General features: G+C 53.7%; 1 protein-coding gene across 1 annotated transcript; it reads left to right on the plus strand.

The window, feature by feature from the left end:
• Positions 1-328: 328 nt before the first annotated feature.
• On the plus strand, positions 329-12,361 carry TGME49_220360 (FAD binding domain-containing protein). Its single transcript, XM_018779884.1, has 11 exons — positions 329-2,417; positions 3,062-3,379; positions 3,988-4,682; positions 4,979-5,043; positions 5,519-6,195; positions 6,747-6,908; positions 7,466-7,628; positions 8,172-8,289; positions 8,688-8,775; positions 9,600-9,765; positions 10,432-12,361. Exons 1-11 carry the CDS (start codon positions 1,842-1,844, stop codon positions 11,574-11,576), a joined length of 4,173 nt encoding a protein of 1,390 aa, XP_018637836.1. The 5' UTR covers positions 329-1,841; the 3' UTR covers positions 11,577-12,361.
• Positions 12,362-12,470: the final 109 nt, after the last annotated feature.

The raw sequence follows: 12,470 nt of genomic DNA on the forward strand, positions 1-12,470 counted from the left end.
CGTTGTGTGTGGACGCACATTCCTTTCGTGTATCACCTTCTACCGTTGTCACCACGTGGAACTTCCGACTGTGTTTCTCCGTTAATCCGATTTATGCACATCTACGTGTGGTGTGTTTCTGCACCAGCAACGATGAAATGCAATGCGGCATTTCAGATGCATACCCAAAGGTTCTCTGCCTGCCGCTTGCTCGGATCGCCGAGCTAGGGAAGCTGCGACATTTTTACCAGGAACGAAATGGGCACTCCCGCTCGGCAGATGCCACCAGATTTCCCATCCTTTAGGGCACGCTTGCGCCCTTTTCACGGAAGAAATCTTGAGGAAGGACTAAAAACGCACATCGAGTGGTGCCTCTTCGTTCCCTTCCATCGTCCGCAGTCGACCGTGGGCAATGACGCTCATTGCACAAGTGGGAGTATCGTGAACGAATTTTCCTTTTTTCGTAGGAGAATCGGCAAAAGCGATAGTCTGTGCTGTCAGAAAGTAGTAAGCTCGTTTTTCGGGTTATTCGTTCCGTTTTTCTCTGTTTCCACGTCTCCGCTGTGGTCAGGAGACTCTGCACAACGGTGTTCGTGCGTTGCGGCAGCGCTAGAGTCGGCGAGTTTGCTAGCCGGCACAGAGCAGTGTCGTTGCCATAGATGGCAATTCGAAGCAAGAGTTTCCCTGGAACCTCCTTTCTTCGTACTTTTGTTGGTCTGATGTTGCAAGCCGATCCCCGTTTTTCCCCAAAACGCTCTTTAACGTCGTCCCGCAAAAAGTCAAAGTGACTTGTGCTACGCAGCGCAGCTTTTCGTAAGCCTGCAGAACTAGTTGGGGTGGGCATCTGCACTCCCACTCAGCTTTTTTCATTTCCGGGAAGCATAAACGGAGATGTAAGAGTTTCCTCCGTACCCTGCTGTTCGCGAGACTTTTCACTCTTCCCAGACAGCGTCGTTTGCCCCGTTTTTCAACGTTGACCCATCGACCGAGCCCGACTCAGCGCTCCGGTTGCTCCTCTCTCGCGAGGAACTGAAAGTGGTCCTCAACCCATCATGAGGCAAATGCACTGACGAAAACTGGAAAGGAGTTTCAATTGAAGACTTCGGGGTAGCCAGTCTGCAGTGACGACGCAATGGTTGCATGTGAAGAAGCTTCGCTGAACTGCCGTCTTTACTTTGAGCAAAGCTGCATGTCACCCTCGAGTAATTCCGATTTTTTTCTGCCTTCTTGAGCGGTCGCTATTCTTTGACGATCGTGTTTCGTTCCTTGTCTCACGCCTGGTCTTTTTGCCGTCACTCCTTGCTTCCAAGCAAAAGCACATGACTTAACTTCGACGTATTGTTCGTTTCTGCCGCCGTCGCCTGCGAGGAAGTCAGCGTGGTACACCCGCAGCGTGAGTCTTGGTCTTCTCTTTCGCCAAACAGGCGCCAGAGCGCTTCTACCTCGCTCTCGCCCGCCTCATCTGTTTCTTTTCCAGCGCGTGCTTCCCTCTGATTTCCCCTCTTTTTTGCTGCGCACTGGCTTGCCGTCAGCGGCCGCATTGTGAGAGGTTGTCCCCGCTTTCCTGTTCGCGGCACCCTCGTCAAATCAAGTCCGACCGTTTTTCTTCACCTTTTAGTCCGCTGTCAGAAAAGTGAGGATCTTCCGAAACCACTCCAAAGAGCTCGACTGAAGAGCGCTTCCCTGGTATCCCCTCCGCGGCTTGTTTTTCTCCGCAGTTCGCTGCTGGGCGAACTCGCCCCCGAACCAGCCCCGCTTTGCTTTTTTCCTCGGGAGTCTGCGGCGCCTTCTGATGCCCGAAGAGTTTCTGTGCGTGTTCCTTCCGGACTCTTGCCGGGGAGAGTTTCTCTGAGGGTCCCAGAATGCGGACGTCAAATTCAGACGCGATGTCCGACGACGCTGGGCTGAGGGCGGCCGTCGGCCTCGCGAAAGAGGCAGCCGCCCGCCAACTCGCTGCAGAGAAGTTGGAGACGGAGTCGGAGAATTATCGAACGAGGAATTATCAAACGAATGATTCTCAAAGGGGGTATTCCCACGAGGACGCCGCGGTCAGTCGCGCGTCGTCCTTCTCTAGCAGCTACGACAGCGAAGACCGCTCTCTCTCGCGCTACTCGTTTTCGTCCTCGTTTCTAGACCACGAAGACGACTCCTACGGATTTAGCAGCAACGCGAGCGAGTCGAGCTTCCAGAGCTCCTGTGCAGGCGAGCCGCAAACCGAGGCCGAAAGCTTCTACGCGAGGCCGGAGGAAGGCGACATGTGCTCAGCGATTCCTTCGCAAGTCGACGTCGTTATTGTCGGGGCTGGACCTGCAGGCCTCACACTCGCCATAGACTGTCAGAGGCAAGGACTTTCGTACTTGTGCGTCGACGTCCGACAAGACGTATCTCTGGAAAGTCGATCCATTCTGCTCCACCCTCGAACTCTCGAAATCATGCAAGTACGCAGACAAAAGAAGCAAAGGAAACAACGTTCTCCGGCTGTCGCGCTGCACCCGGATGGGCCGTCGACCCATTCGAATCGACTTCTGGCCTTCGAAACGAAACTGACCTTTTCGCTCTCAGCAAAGGCGTGTGGAACGTACACGAGGAACTTGTGAACCTGTTATCCACTTGAAACCTCAACGATTTACGCACATTTAAAGATACGCATCTATGTGAATGTAATACCACAAATAAATCTGTACATGCAGGTAGGGGTGCAGGCCACAGACACGAGAGGGGGAGCCAAGGGTGGGTTGGAATCGGCTCCACTACATTCGTGTAGACACACAGACAAATCCACATGCGCGTCTTCTTCATAAGCAGGCTGATCTACAGCGATCTGTCCCAGAAAAACAGAGTTCTACATGGATGGCTAGACACTCATATAGATATACAGAAAGATAAAGAGATGGAGAGATAGCTCTAGGTACGAAGAGAGATAGGAAGCTGGATGCAGCTGTCTGGGTCACGTCGTCTTTTTCGACGCGAGGGATGGCTGCGAGAACTGGTTAGGAACAAAGAGGGTACGCAGAGAAGACAGTTTAAAAAGCTCTGCCTGTTTCCGTCATCTGGTTTAACTTATCCCTTCCTCGTGTCTCAGGATCTGGGCGTCGCAGAGGCTTTGATTCTTCGGGGAATTCGTCTGCGAGGCCTGCGCATGTTTCTCAACGGGGCTCTTGCGTCGGAGACTCCTCTCGGGCCTCTCGTTGTTCCGCCGCAGCCCAGCGGCCAGGCACTGGCGTCTCTGCCTTCCGCTTTGTTGTGCGGATCCGCTTCCGGGGCGAGACATCCGTTCTCCCCTTTTCCAGGTGGCTCTTCTCTCTCCAGCAGCTCCACACCCTTCCCGTACGCCGTCGTCGTAGACCAGAGCGTCGTCGAGGCGGTGCTGCGCGACAAACTCAGGCGACTCGGCGGACATGTAGGACCAAGAAGAAGAACGGACGAAAGCCGAGAGCGACGGCGAGCAGAGAAAGGGAGGAAACACGAACGGAAAGGATAGGGAGAGAGAAGAAAGAAGAAGAGAACGTGTGAGGAGAGAAAAGAAAGAAGAGAACGAGAGGGCGAAAGCGTGAGAAGAAACACAAGGCAGAGAGGTGAAGGAGAGAGGACAGACGAAATGAGCAGGGCCGACGAGGCAGAGGGAAGAAATGCAAAGACGCAAGTTGAAAAGCGAAACAGGATTGACATCTTTCCAAAAGACGAATGACAAAAGGAGAAAAACGAGTTGTTAAGAACGGCTTCTGTGTAGTTTTTTCGTATCAAGAGGGGCATCTCCGTACTCACCTAGCGCTGTCGTCAGACGTAGTTGCAGGGACAAAGTGTGGCGTCTCAGGAGCTGTGCTGGCTTCACTTCTGCATCTGCCTGTACCACCCTTGTTCCTTCTCTTCTCATCTCGCTTCGCCTCTCACTCGTTTTCCTTTCATCTTCTTTCTTTTTCCGTGTCTTCTTCGCAGCTTCGATCTTCCCTCACCACTGTCATTGGACCGCCGTTGTCTCTCACTTCTTCTCTTCTGTTGGCTTTTCAGGTTCACCGTCCTGTGGCGGTGTGGCGTTTGGAGCACCAAGACACTGAGGAGCCTTCGTCGTTTCCAGTTCCTCTTCATCGCCGACGGAAACATCATTCTCGTCGACGGAGGCCTTACGTGGAACCGACGCGAGGGCGAAGCCTCGAGCGAGCCTCGCGAAGCCCAAGGGAGGCCTGTGCCTCGCCAGACGACCGCGAACCACATGCGGCTGACGCGGCGTTCTCCTCGCTCTCTGAGGATCCCTCTTCAGCGGAGAAGGAGAGACAGCCAGCGCGCGAGTCGGCCTCGGGAGAGAACGAGGCGCCGCGCGCTGGAGCGCGGGAGGCGGACCCCGAGGGACAACCAGCAGCTGGAGAGCGAGGAGAGGAGGCGCGCGAGATGTTCGTGCGACACTCCGCCAGCATGCAGCAGCCGAGAGAAGGACGTGGACAGGACGGCGAGTTTCACAGAGGAAAGGCGACGCCGGGGGATGCGCAGGTGAAACCTGGCGAACGCAGGAGATTCACCACCACGGCAGAACCCAAGTGCTGGCGAAGCGCACAGGAGGGGCCGGCGCCTGTCGCCACCGGCTTCTTGATCAATGAAGAAAGAGAAGACGAAGAAGACGTCGAAGGATACCCTGTCATTGTTCATCTGGCCAAACTGTCGGACGCATTTGGGTCGGACGACCCCGCTTTCATCTCCGTCAGGTGCCGGTACGAACAACGCAGCAGCGAGGGCGGATGAATGGATCCTCAACAGTGAGGGCAAGCGACGGATGAACTGCAGAGCTCCCTCATGCACCTGCATATATATATATATATATATATATATATATATATATATATCTGTGTTTGCATTGGTATGCAAGTGTATACATATCCATAGACATGTGTGCATGTGTGTGTATACATGTATTTTGGGATATATACTATGGAGTATGAAGTCACTGATGAGATGAGAAGAAACTGCACTGATGGTCAGAACTGTGTGAAGGCCTTGTTTTCTTCAGATATGTGGTGGGCTGTGATGGCGCCAAGTCGATGATCCGGAAGGCTTCGAGTATCTCATTCGACGGTGAGTTCTGGGCCTTGGAGTCGGGAAACGACACTATTCAGATCGCAACTTTTCCTTTTTCTCGGGTTTCTCTTCTCTTGTTCCGTTCCCCCTTCTTCTCTGTCGTCTTCCTCTTCTTCCCTTCGTCGCCGTTTTCTCCTTCACGAGAGACCTCGGCTCTGGTTCAAGAGAGACTCCACATGCAAACCTGTAGACCACAAGTCGTGGAATTTTTTTCCAAAAAGAGCTTCTGCAGCCAGGCCTGTCGCAGAGGGTGTTGTTCTCGGGAGGATAGCCCTGACCGTCCTGGCCTCTGACGTCTTCGCTGCATGCATTTCTCTGTGTCTGTCGCCTCTCGTTCTCTTTTTTTTCCAGCTTTCTTCCGCACCCCAAACCCATTTTCTTTCTGGTGCACCCACAAAACATAACGGTGTTTCTATCCGCTGTCCTGTCTCTGCTTTTCATGTTCTCTCTGTTCGTCTTGTTCCGCCGTCAGGTGCCTCTCGCCCGTCGGAGTTTCTCTTGGCGGACGTCTCTCTGGACTGGTCTGCTCTGGCTGGAGGACTCGACCACCAAGAAGCTTCTTCGCTCTCGGATCCGTCTATGGTAGTTCCGGACGCGGCTGCGCTGGAGAGGGAGGCCGCGCTTGCCTCTCTCCACCAGCTGCTGCAGAACTCACCTCTCGACTGTCTCAACCTCTTTCTCTCCGGAGAAGGCTCGATGTTCCTGGCGCCCCTGCTTCCGCCTTTCTTCCAACTGCCTCGCCGGTGTCCCGAAAGCTCCGCCTCGTCCCCGACGCTCGCGGTCTCGGACAACGGAGACAGCGACGGCGGTCGGGGAGACACGGGCAGCGACGAGGAGACCGGCGCCCGCAGTGGCTGCGACCGGGAGAAGGAAGGCGGCTTGGGGAGGGCTGGTGCCTTGCTCGCTCACACCGAGGCTTCCGGGAATCTGCGGTGGAGACTCATCGCTCTCCGGGACTCGTCGGAGGGACTGTCGAGCTGTCAACCGTCAAGCGGAAACGCGGCGATGCGCGGACACAGCAGAGACGCCGACAGGGCTGACGCCAATGCAGCAGACAGCGACCGCGGACTCTGCTCCGAGAGGAGAAAAGGTACAACGGGAACAAGTGCTGCGGTCTCGAGCGACGAGGTCGTCCAGTTCATCGAAAAGGTGAGAGGAGAGAGACAGAAGGACCGCGAAAGAGACACGGCGAGCACCAGAGACACACGTGCATCTGTGGAGGGATGAACAGTCCAGAGAAAGGCCAATTTTGTGACAATTGACAATCTCGCGCAAGTCGGCATGCGTCGGCGGGGAGCGGCGCGCTCACGGGGAGTTGGAGTGCGGCAGTCCCTGCAGACGTTTCGTTTCGCTGGACGCACCGACGATGTAGAGAGTCGAAACTTATGTTCGTTCGGCTCCTCGGACTGTCGAAAGCGAAGGTGTTACTCAAAGAAGAAGCTCTTGAAAATTTTCGGTGTCGAAGGCGTTTGGAGCCTGTAAACAGAGGTTCCCAGGATCGAAACCACGGAACTCTCCATCTCGCACTTTGAGTCGATCAGCAGGGCCAGACAAGCAGGGTGAATTGAAGAATACCGTCAACTCTGTGCGTCCGAGCGTGCACTCGGTGAGCTTTTTGGAGAAGTATCGTCGTGTGTAAACTGTTCATTTCCAGTTCCTCTGGAAATCACAGTCAGCCTGCTTTTTCTCTGTCTGCTCAGATGATTCCGGGAACCTGCGTCCGGCGCATACACTGGAGCTGTGCCTACGCCTCCGGCAGCCGACTGGCGACTCGCTTCAAGCAAAGGCGCTGCTTTCTCGCGGGGGACGCTGCACATGCACACCCCCCTTTCTTCTCAGAGGGTCTGAACCTCGGAATTCAGGTCCGAAGACAGTGTGAAAGGAACACAACGCAGAAAAAGATGGAGGGAATGCGAACTTTCGCGCCGTAGGCTCTTGACAGAGAGAAGCATGCCACCGAGTCACACTGTGCACCAATGAAGTGGAAAATCCAAAAGTCCAGTCGACGCGTCTTTCCTGCTCCACGGAACAGCCAAAACCGGCAAGTTTCCTTGACACTGAACTCGACTTCCGGGAGCTGTGATCCTAGGAATAGGAGCTTAGGTCGAGACCTTCTGCATGCACCACCCATCAGACGCAACTGAAGCTAGACTCCCTGTCGTTTCGCTTTGTGAACGGGGAGGTCTACGTCTCTTTTCCATGAATAAGACGTGTTTTTCTGCATGCGGAACCGTGTGGGACACAAAGCCCCAAGAAGCGGATGCGGTGTAGAGGCAGAAGTCTCAGGATCTGCTCGAGGTCGAGAGGAACAGAACGGAAGGGCAGTTGTGCCTAAGGGTGAGAAGTCCTCAATTTTCATCTGAGGAGGCAGACTCGATCTTGGAGGCAGAGGTGAGACTCCGATTTTGTTTTTCTCCAGGACGTCTACAACTTAGGCTGGAAGCTCGGCAGCGTCCTCAAGGGCGGCGCCAGCACGAGACTGCTGGAGTCTTACCACCGCGAGAGGCACCAAATTGCACAGGAAGTCATGGCGAGAGCTGGACGGACTCTCAATTTCATTTTCGGCAGCGCAGGAAAACCTTGTAAGCGGATCTGTCTCTCGTACAGGAAGCGCCTGTGCTCACCGTCCTGGGTGGACCACGGAGAACCTCGGCTGGTTCTTCTCGAAGGATTTGAAGGTCCGAATCCGAGTGCTGTTCTGTTGACAGGCGCGGGACCAAGCGAACCATGCATGAAAGGTTTAGCTCGTTATTTTTCGTCCTTTCCAGATTCCGCCTCTTGTCTCCAGTCAGGCCATGAGCTTCTTGATCCTCTTCTGCTGGGAACTGGGGAGCGAAACGAAGCGTTACTTTTCGGCGGGCGTTAGTGCGCTCGTGGACCCTCTGTCTGCAGCAAGAAAGAGACATCCTCACATGCATCACGTCTGGTGGTGCATAGCGTCAACATGCGAAACTACCTGTTGTGCACAGAGAGTACCGACTTCATGCGGGAGTCTCTAAGAGCCGCAAAAGGGACAGACCAGCCAGGCGAAGTGGAGCGCGTAGCTCCTGCGCGAGATGCGGTTCTGCAGTGTGTCGTCTTTCTTCGAAATGTTCTTCCGTGTTCTCTGTGTCTGATGTCCTCAGCATTTCTCTCTCGCTGCGTCCTGAAGTTCATGGGTCCGCTGCTTTCTCGACTTCCAGCTCTGGCTGACGCCGTCTCTCGGAATCTCTCTGTCATCGATGTGACCTACCAAGCGCCTACGTAGGTTTCGAAGTGACAGAAAACCTTTGTGTGTCGAAGCGTACTCCACTCGAAAGGATCTCGCACAAAACGGTTGTTGTCAACGCCATGAAAAAACTGCGTGAAAACACCAAACGCAGCTGTAAAACACCACAAGCACGTTGAAAACCCTTTAAAGGACGTCGTAGAAACGACGGAAAATACTTCGAAAAAGCGAAAAATATTTCAAAAACACGACGGAAAATATTCCGAAAAATCAGCGAAAAACGGTTTGTAAACAAAGGGGACAAGGAGGCTTCTGGGAGTCTGCCTTTCTTTGTTCTCTCAGAATGTTGGGGTTTTGAGCGGCTTGTCTCAGTGTTTCGTCGGTTTGACAAAAACAGTTTTTCCTCCTTTCCGTTTCTCCTGTTTTCCTGCAGCGACGTCCTTGGTGTAGCTGGAACAACACCTTACGCTTCTCTGGAACCAGGCATGCAGGTCCCGGACTGTCTCGTCAAGGTCACTGAGGTAAAGTCAATTCTTCTGAAGTGCCTTCTGCAGTCCTGCATCTGTTTTTAGCGAACAGACCATGCGCAACGTCAGCTGGGAGCGGGGCGGAGAGTCTGAGAATTACGGACGTCTTTGATCAGTGGAGAAAAGAGCAAAACCAGAGTTTTCAGGTGCTTTTGGAAGTTCCTTGCGCCCGCCATCTGCGTCTAGACAGACGGAGATGCACCCTCAAGGACGAAGATGTCGAAATTGCAAAGTAGCAAGAAGGAGCTCTGCTTCGAGTGCGATGGGAGGAGACATAGGTGTTTTGGACAGCGCCATTTGATAAAAATACAGCCATATTGTATAGATACACATACCTTACCGACACTGCATGTATATATTGTATAGTGCATCTACGGATACCTATATATAAATATCAACATATACTACATCGATGTGTGTGCATATATAAATGAATGCAACATGTCAAAGTACATGGACTTTTTAAGCTCGTGTGGTGCATCTATGTGCGTATGTATACATAATACATATGTGTATGTCTACATATGAATGTGCTCATTACATATATATATATATATATATATATATATATATATATATATATATATTTGTATATTTATATGTATGTGCGTGTATAGAAATGTATATGATACGTGTAGCTATTTTTTCGAGGGAGGGACGCGTGGTTGAGTTCCCTGTAGGTGAACAAGTGCCTTAGAGGGAGAGATGGGAAGGCGAGGTCTTGCTTCCAAACGCGTTTTCGGTGAAGGAAGCTGTGTTGTTTTCTTCAGATCTCCTTACAGTTGCGGGTTATGTTTTTCCTCCTTTTTGTCTTTCAGATATTCCCGGAACGAACTCCGCTGCCTCCTCCAGCTCCGCCGACTTATCTCTACGAACTGCTAGGAAGTAGCCAGCATGTGCTCCTTCTTCATCTCCTTCTCTTGCCTGCCGGCTCTCGCGTCAAGAACGTTTTCGGGTGTGAAATGCCAGGCGCGCCTCTCGCGGGTACGTCTTGTCATCTGTCGACTTTTCTTGGCCTTTCCTCGTTTCTTCTCGTCTGCGTCTGTCTTCCTCTCTCTCTCTGGAGTTGTGCGGCTGTGGAGTGCGGCTGCAGTGCTGGGTGAGCTTTCTCTCTGCGTCTGTCAAACACGGTGTTCTTCTTCTGAGTGGCTGTGTCGGTGAAACCCAGTCTCTGTGAGGAGCTCGGAGCTTTTTCAGACGCACGAAGGCGACGTCTCTCTAACTCAATCGGTTATGGGCAAGAAACACAGAGGGTCTGCTGCTCCGAATTCGGGGGAAGTTCCGCTCTGATCTTCTTCCTCGAGTGCAGTGAGTCTGTCTCTCGTTCCTCGAATCGAGGAACGCGTGCGTCTGCCCCGGGAGCTCTCGGGCTAGCCGGCCTGTCTACTCCAGACAACTAAAAAGACGTACACACCGTCTCCATTCTCCTATCTAAATAGTTGTGTTTGTGTTGTGCTTCGCCTTTGTGGGGCTAGACTTGAGTCAGACGGATAGGAGAACAATCGCGCGTCTCGGGGGTGTCTGTTTTGTGTGTGTTTCTTTGTGTTCTGCGTGGGTCGCTGCTCGAGTCGTTCTTGCTTGTTCTGCTGCTTCGCTGGTTGTTTCCAGTGTCCATCTGCGCTATCTTCTGTCGGGTATTCTCTCTCTCAGCGCGGTACAATGCGACCTGTTTCAGCGCCTTGATGCGATTAGCTCGGCTGGCGACGCTCGCGAGTTCCGAGCGCCGAGGAGGCACTTCCGAAGGATTTCTGCGTGCTCTTCCACGAACGGACTGGTTGTATGCAGCAGCAGCCTCGCATCTGAGAGCCTCGCAGAGAGACAAAAGTCGAGAGCGAAAGACCTCAGGATGTCTGCGAATCATTTGGTGTGTCCACGGGACCCTCGCACCTCCCCACACTGTCGCTACGGCGACGTCGATCACGACGGCGTTACCTCGCGAGACGGTCGTCGGATTGTCCAGGGGCGGCGCTTCGTTTTCCTCGTCGCGGTCCTTCTCCTTTCTGCGTCGATTCAGCTCAGCGAGCATCGTGGCACCCCACAGGCCGTTCCTGCCGCTCTTCGGAATCGGCGAGGTTTCGGCCGCAGGAGGAGAGCACGGCAAGCAGAGCTTCTTCTCTCTCCTCACCTCGGAAAGGGCAAAGGCGGCCTACCCCTCGTCGTCGGGCTTCGAGAGTGGCGACGCCCTGGACACGAACGGACAGTCGCATTCTGTGGCGAGTTCCGTGCATTCAGCGTCTTCGCGAGAAGAAGCCACAGAGGCAGACAGCGGGGGTGGGGCTTCGGACGTGGGGTCTCCGGAGGACGGGGACGACGCGGCAGCGCAGGCGAGGTCCTTGGACAGCAGCGGTGAGGGGAGCAGGTTTTCCGGTTCCTTGGGATCTTTTTCGGAGGGTGTCCTCGGGCAACTCGACGACAGGCGGCGCGACGCTTCTCCAGGCATGGCGCCGACGTACGGGGATTCGCTGCCTTTTTCAAACAGACCGAGCGACGAGGAACTCGGCGGGACTTCCACGTTCTTGATGCGGAGACGCTTGCTGGACCTCTTGCCGTCGGGCATTCTCTCTCAACTGCAGGGACCGCAGTCGCCACATCCTTCGCTTTTGTTGGTCGACTTTGTCGACGAACTTTCCACGAAATTCGGTCTAAAACTCGCTGCACCCGGCTCCGCCTACGCAGACACTCGAAGCGGGGCTTTCACCCTCATCCGACCTGACGGCCATGTCGCCCAGGGGGGGTACGTGGGAGACGCAGTCGCGTCGAGGGGGCTCTTGGACTACTTCATGAATTACTTTTGAAAAACACATGACCGACGTATCGCAAATGGGAGGGGCGTTGTCCAGTGAGACTCTCTCCCAGGGGATCTGCAAGGGTGGCCACCACGCGCGAAGAAACATCAGGTTCTTTTGTGTGGGCGGAGGAACTGGGGTGCCGTTTTTCTAGAGTCTGCGGAACCGGGAAGGGCTCTGGAAAGAGAGTTGTGGGGATTCCCCGGGGCCGGGGATTTTTTCGGCGGCAGATTCGCGACGGCAAGCCGGTTGTCAAGCTTAATAATGTCTTTACGAGGGAACTTTAGTGAACGGTCTCCTCCATGATTCAAAAGCAGTGTTTTTCGATGGCGCAAAAAAAGTGAGAACGTGCGTTTCAATGGTTCGTCGCGTATCGAGTCCAGTTTCAGGACACGGAAATGTGTCTGTCGCTTGCGGGTGAACTTCTTGTCACTTTCTGAAATCTGGGGACGTAGAGAACGTGACTCATTCGCGAGCCTTTTAGTGAGGGAAGGAATGCCGTCTTTGTCAAAGATGCAAGAGTCTCGCTTCACTGCTTCTCTGACTGGCGTCGCATGCCTGGCACCTTGGTGAGATCCTTATTAAAGGGCGCGCAGTTCCCTGCACTCCGAGGACTGCTCAAGACACATGACAGTGTTGGACTTCACTATTCTACGACACATTGGTGACTTCACAACGGTGGCATTTTTGCGATAAGCCAGCGTTCCAACGGTCCCCGAGTAAAAGTCAAACGTGAGCTGCAGCTGATTCAGTCCAGTCCTGAGAATTCGACCGCTTCTTCCAGACTGGAAGACCTCAGTCATCTGATAACCACGAAGCGGCAGCGGAATTTCGTCTGAAATGTATAAAAAACAGGGACAGCGTCGTACTTCTCTGAGAAACAACCCCCTACACGTGTGTCCA

This window comes from Toxoplasma gondii, chromosome V, assembly GCF_000006565.2.
Source record: "Toxoplasma gondii ME49 chromosome V, whole genome shotgun sequence".
Taxonomy (NCBI): domain Eukaryota; phylum Apicomplexa; class Conoidasida; order Eucoccidiorida; family Sarcocystidae; genus Toxoplasma; species Toxoplasma gondii.

Coding starts and splice junctions, on each gene's coding strand:
- TGME49_220360 (XM_018779884.1), top strand. CDS start 1,842: ATGCGGACGTCAAATTCAGACGCGATGTCCGACGACGCTGGGCTGAGG. Junction 6,909..7,465: donor GTCTGAACCTCGGAATTCAG/GTCCGAAGACAG, acceptor GTTTTTCTCCAG/GACGTCTACAACTTAGGCTG. Junction 8,776..9,599: donor GTCTCGTCAAGGTCACTGAG/GTAAAGTCAATT, acceptor TTTGTCTTTCAG/ATATTCCCGGAACGAACTCC.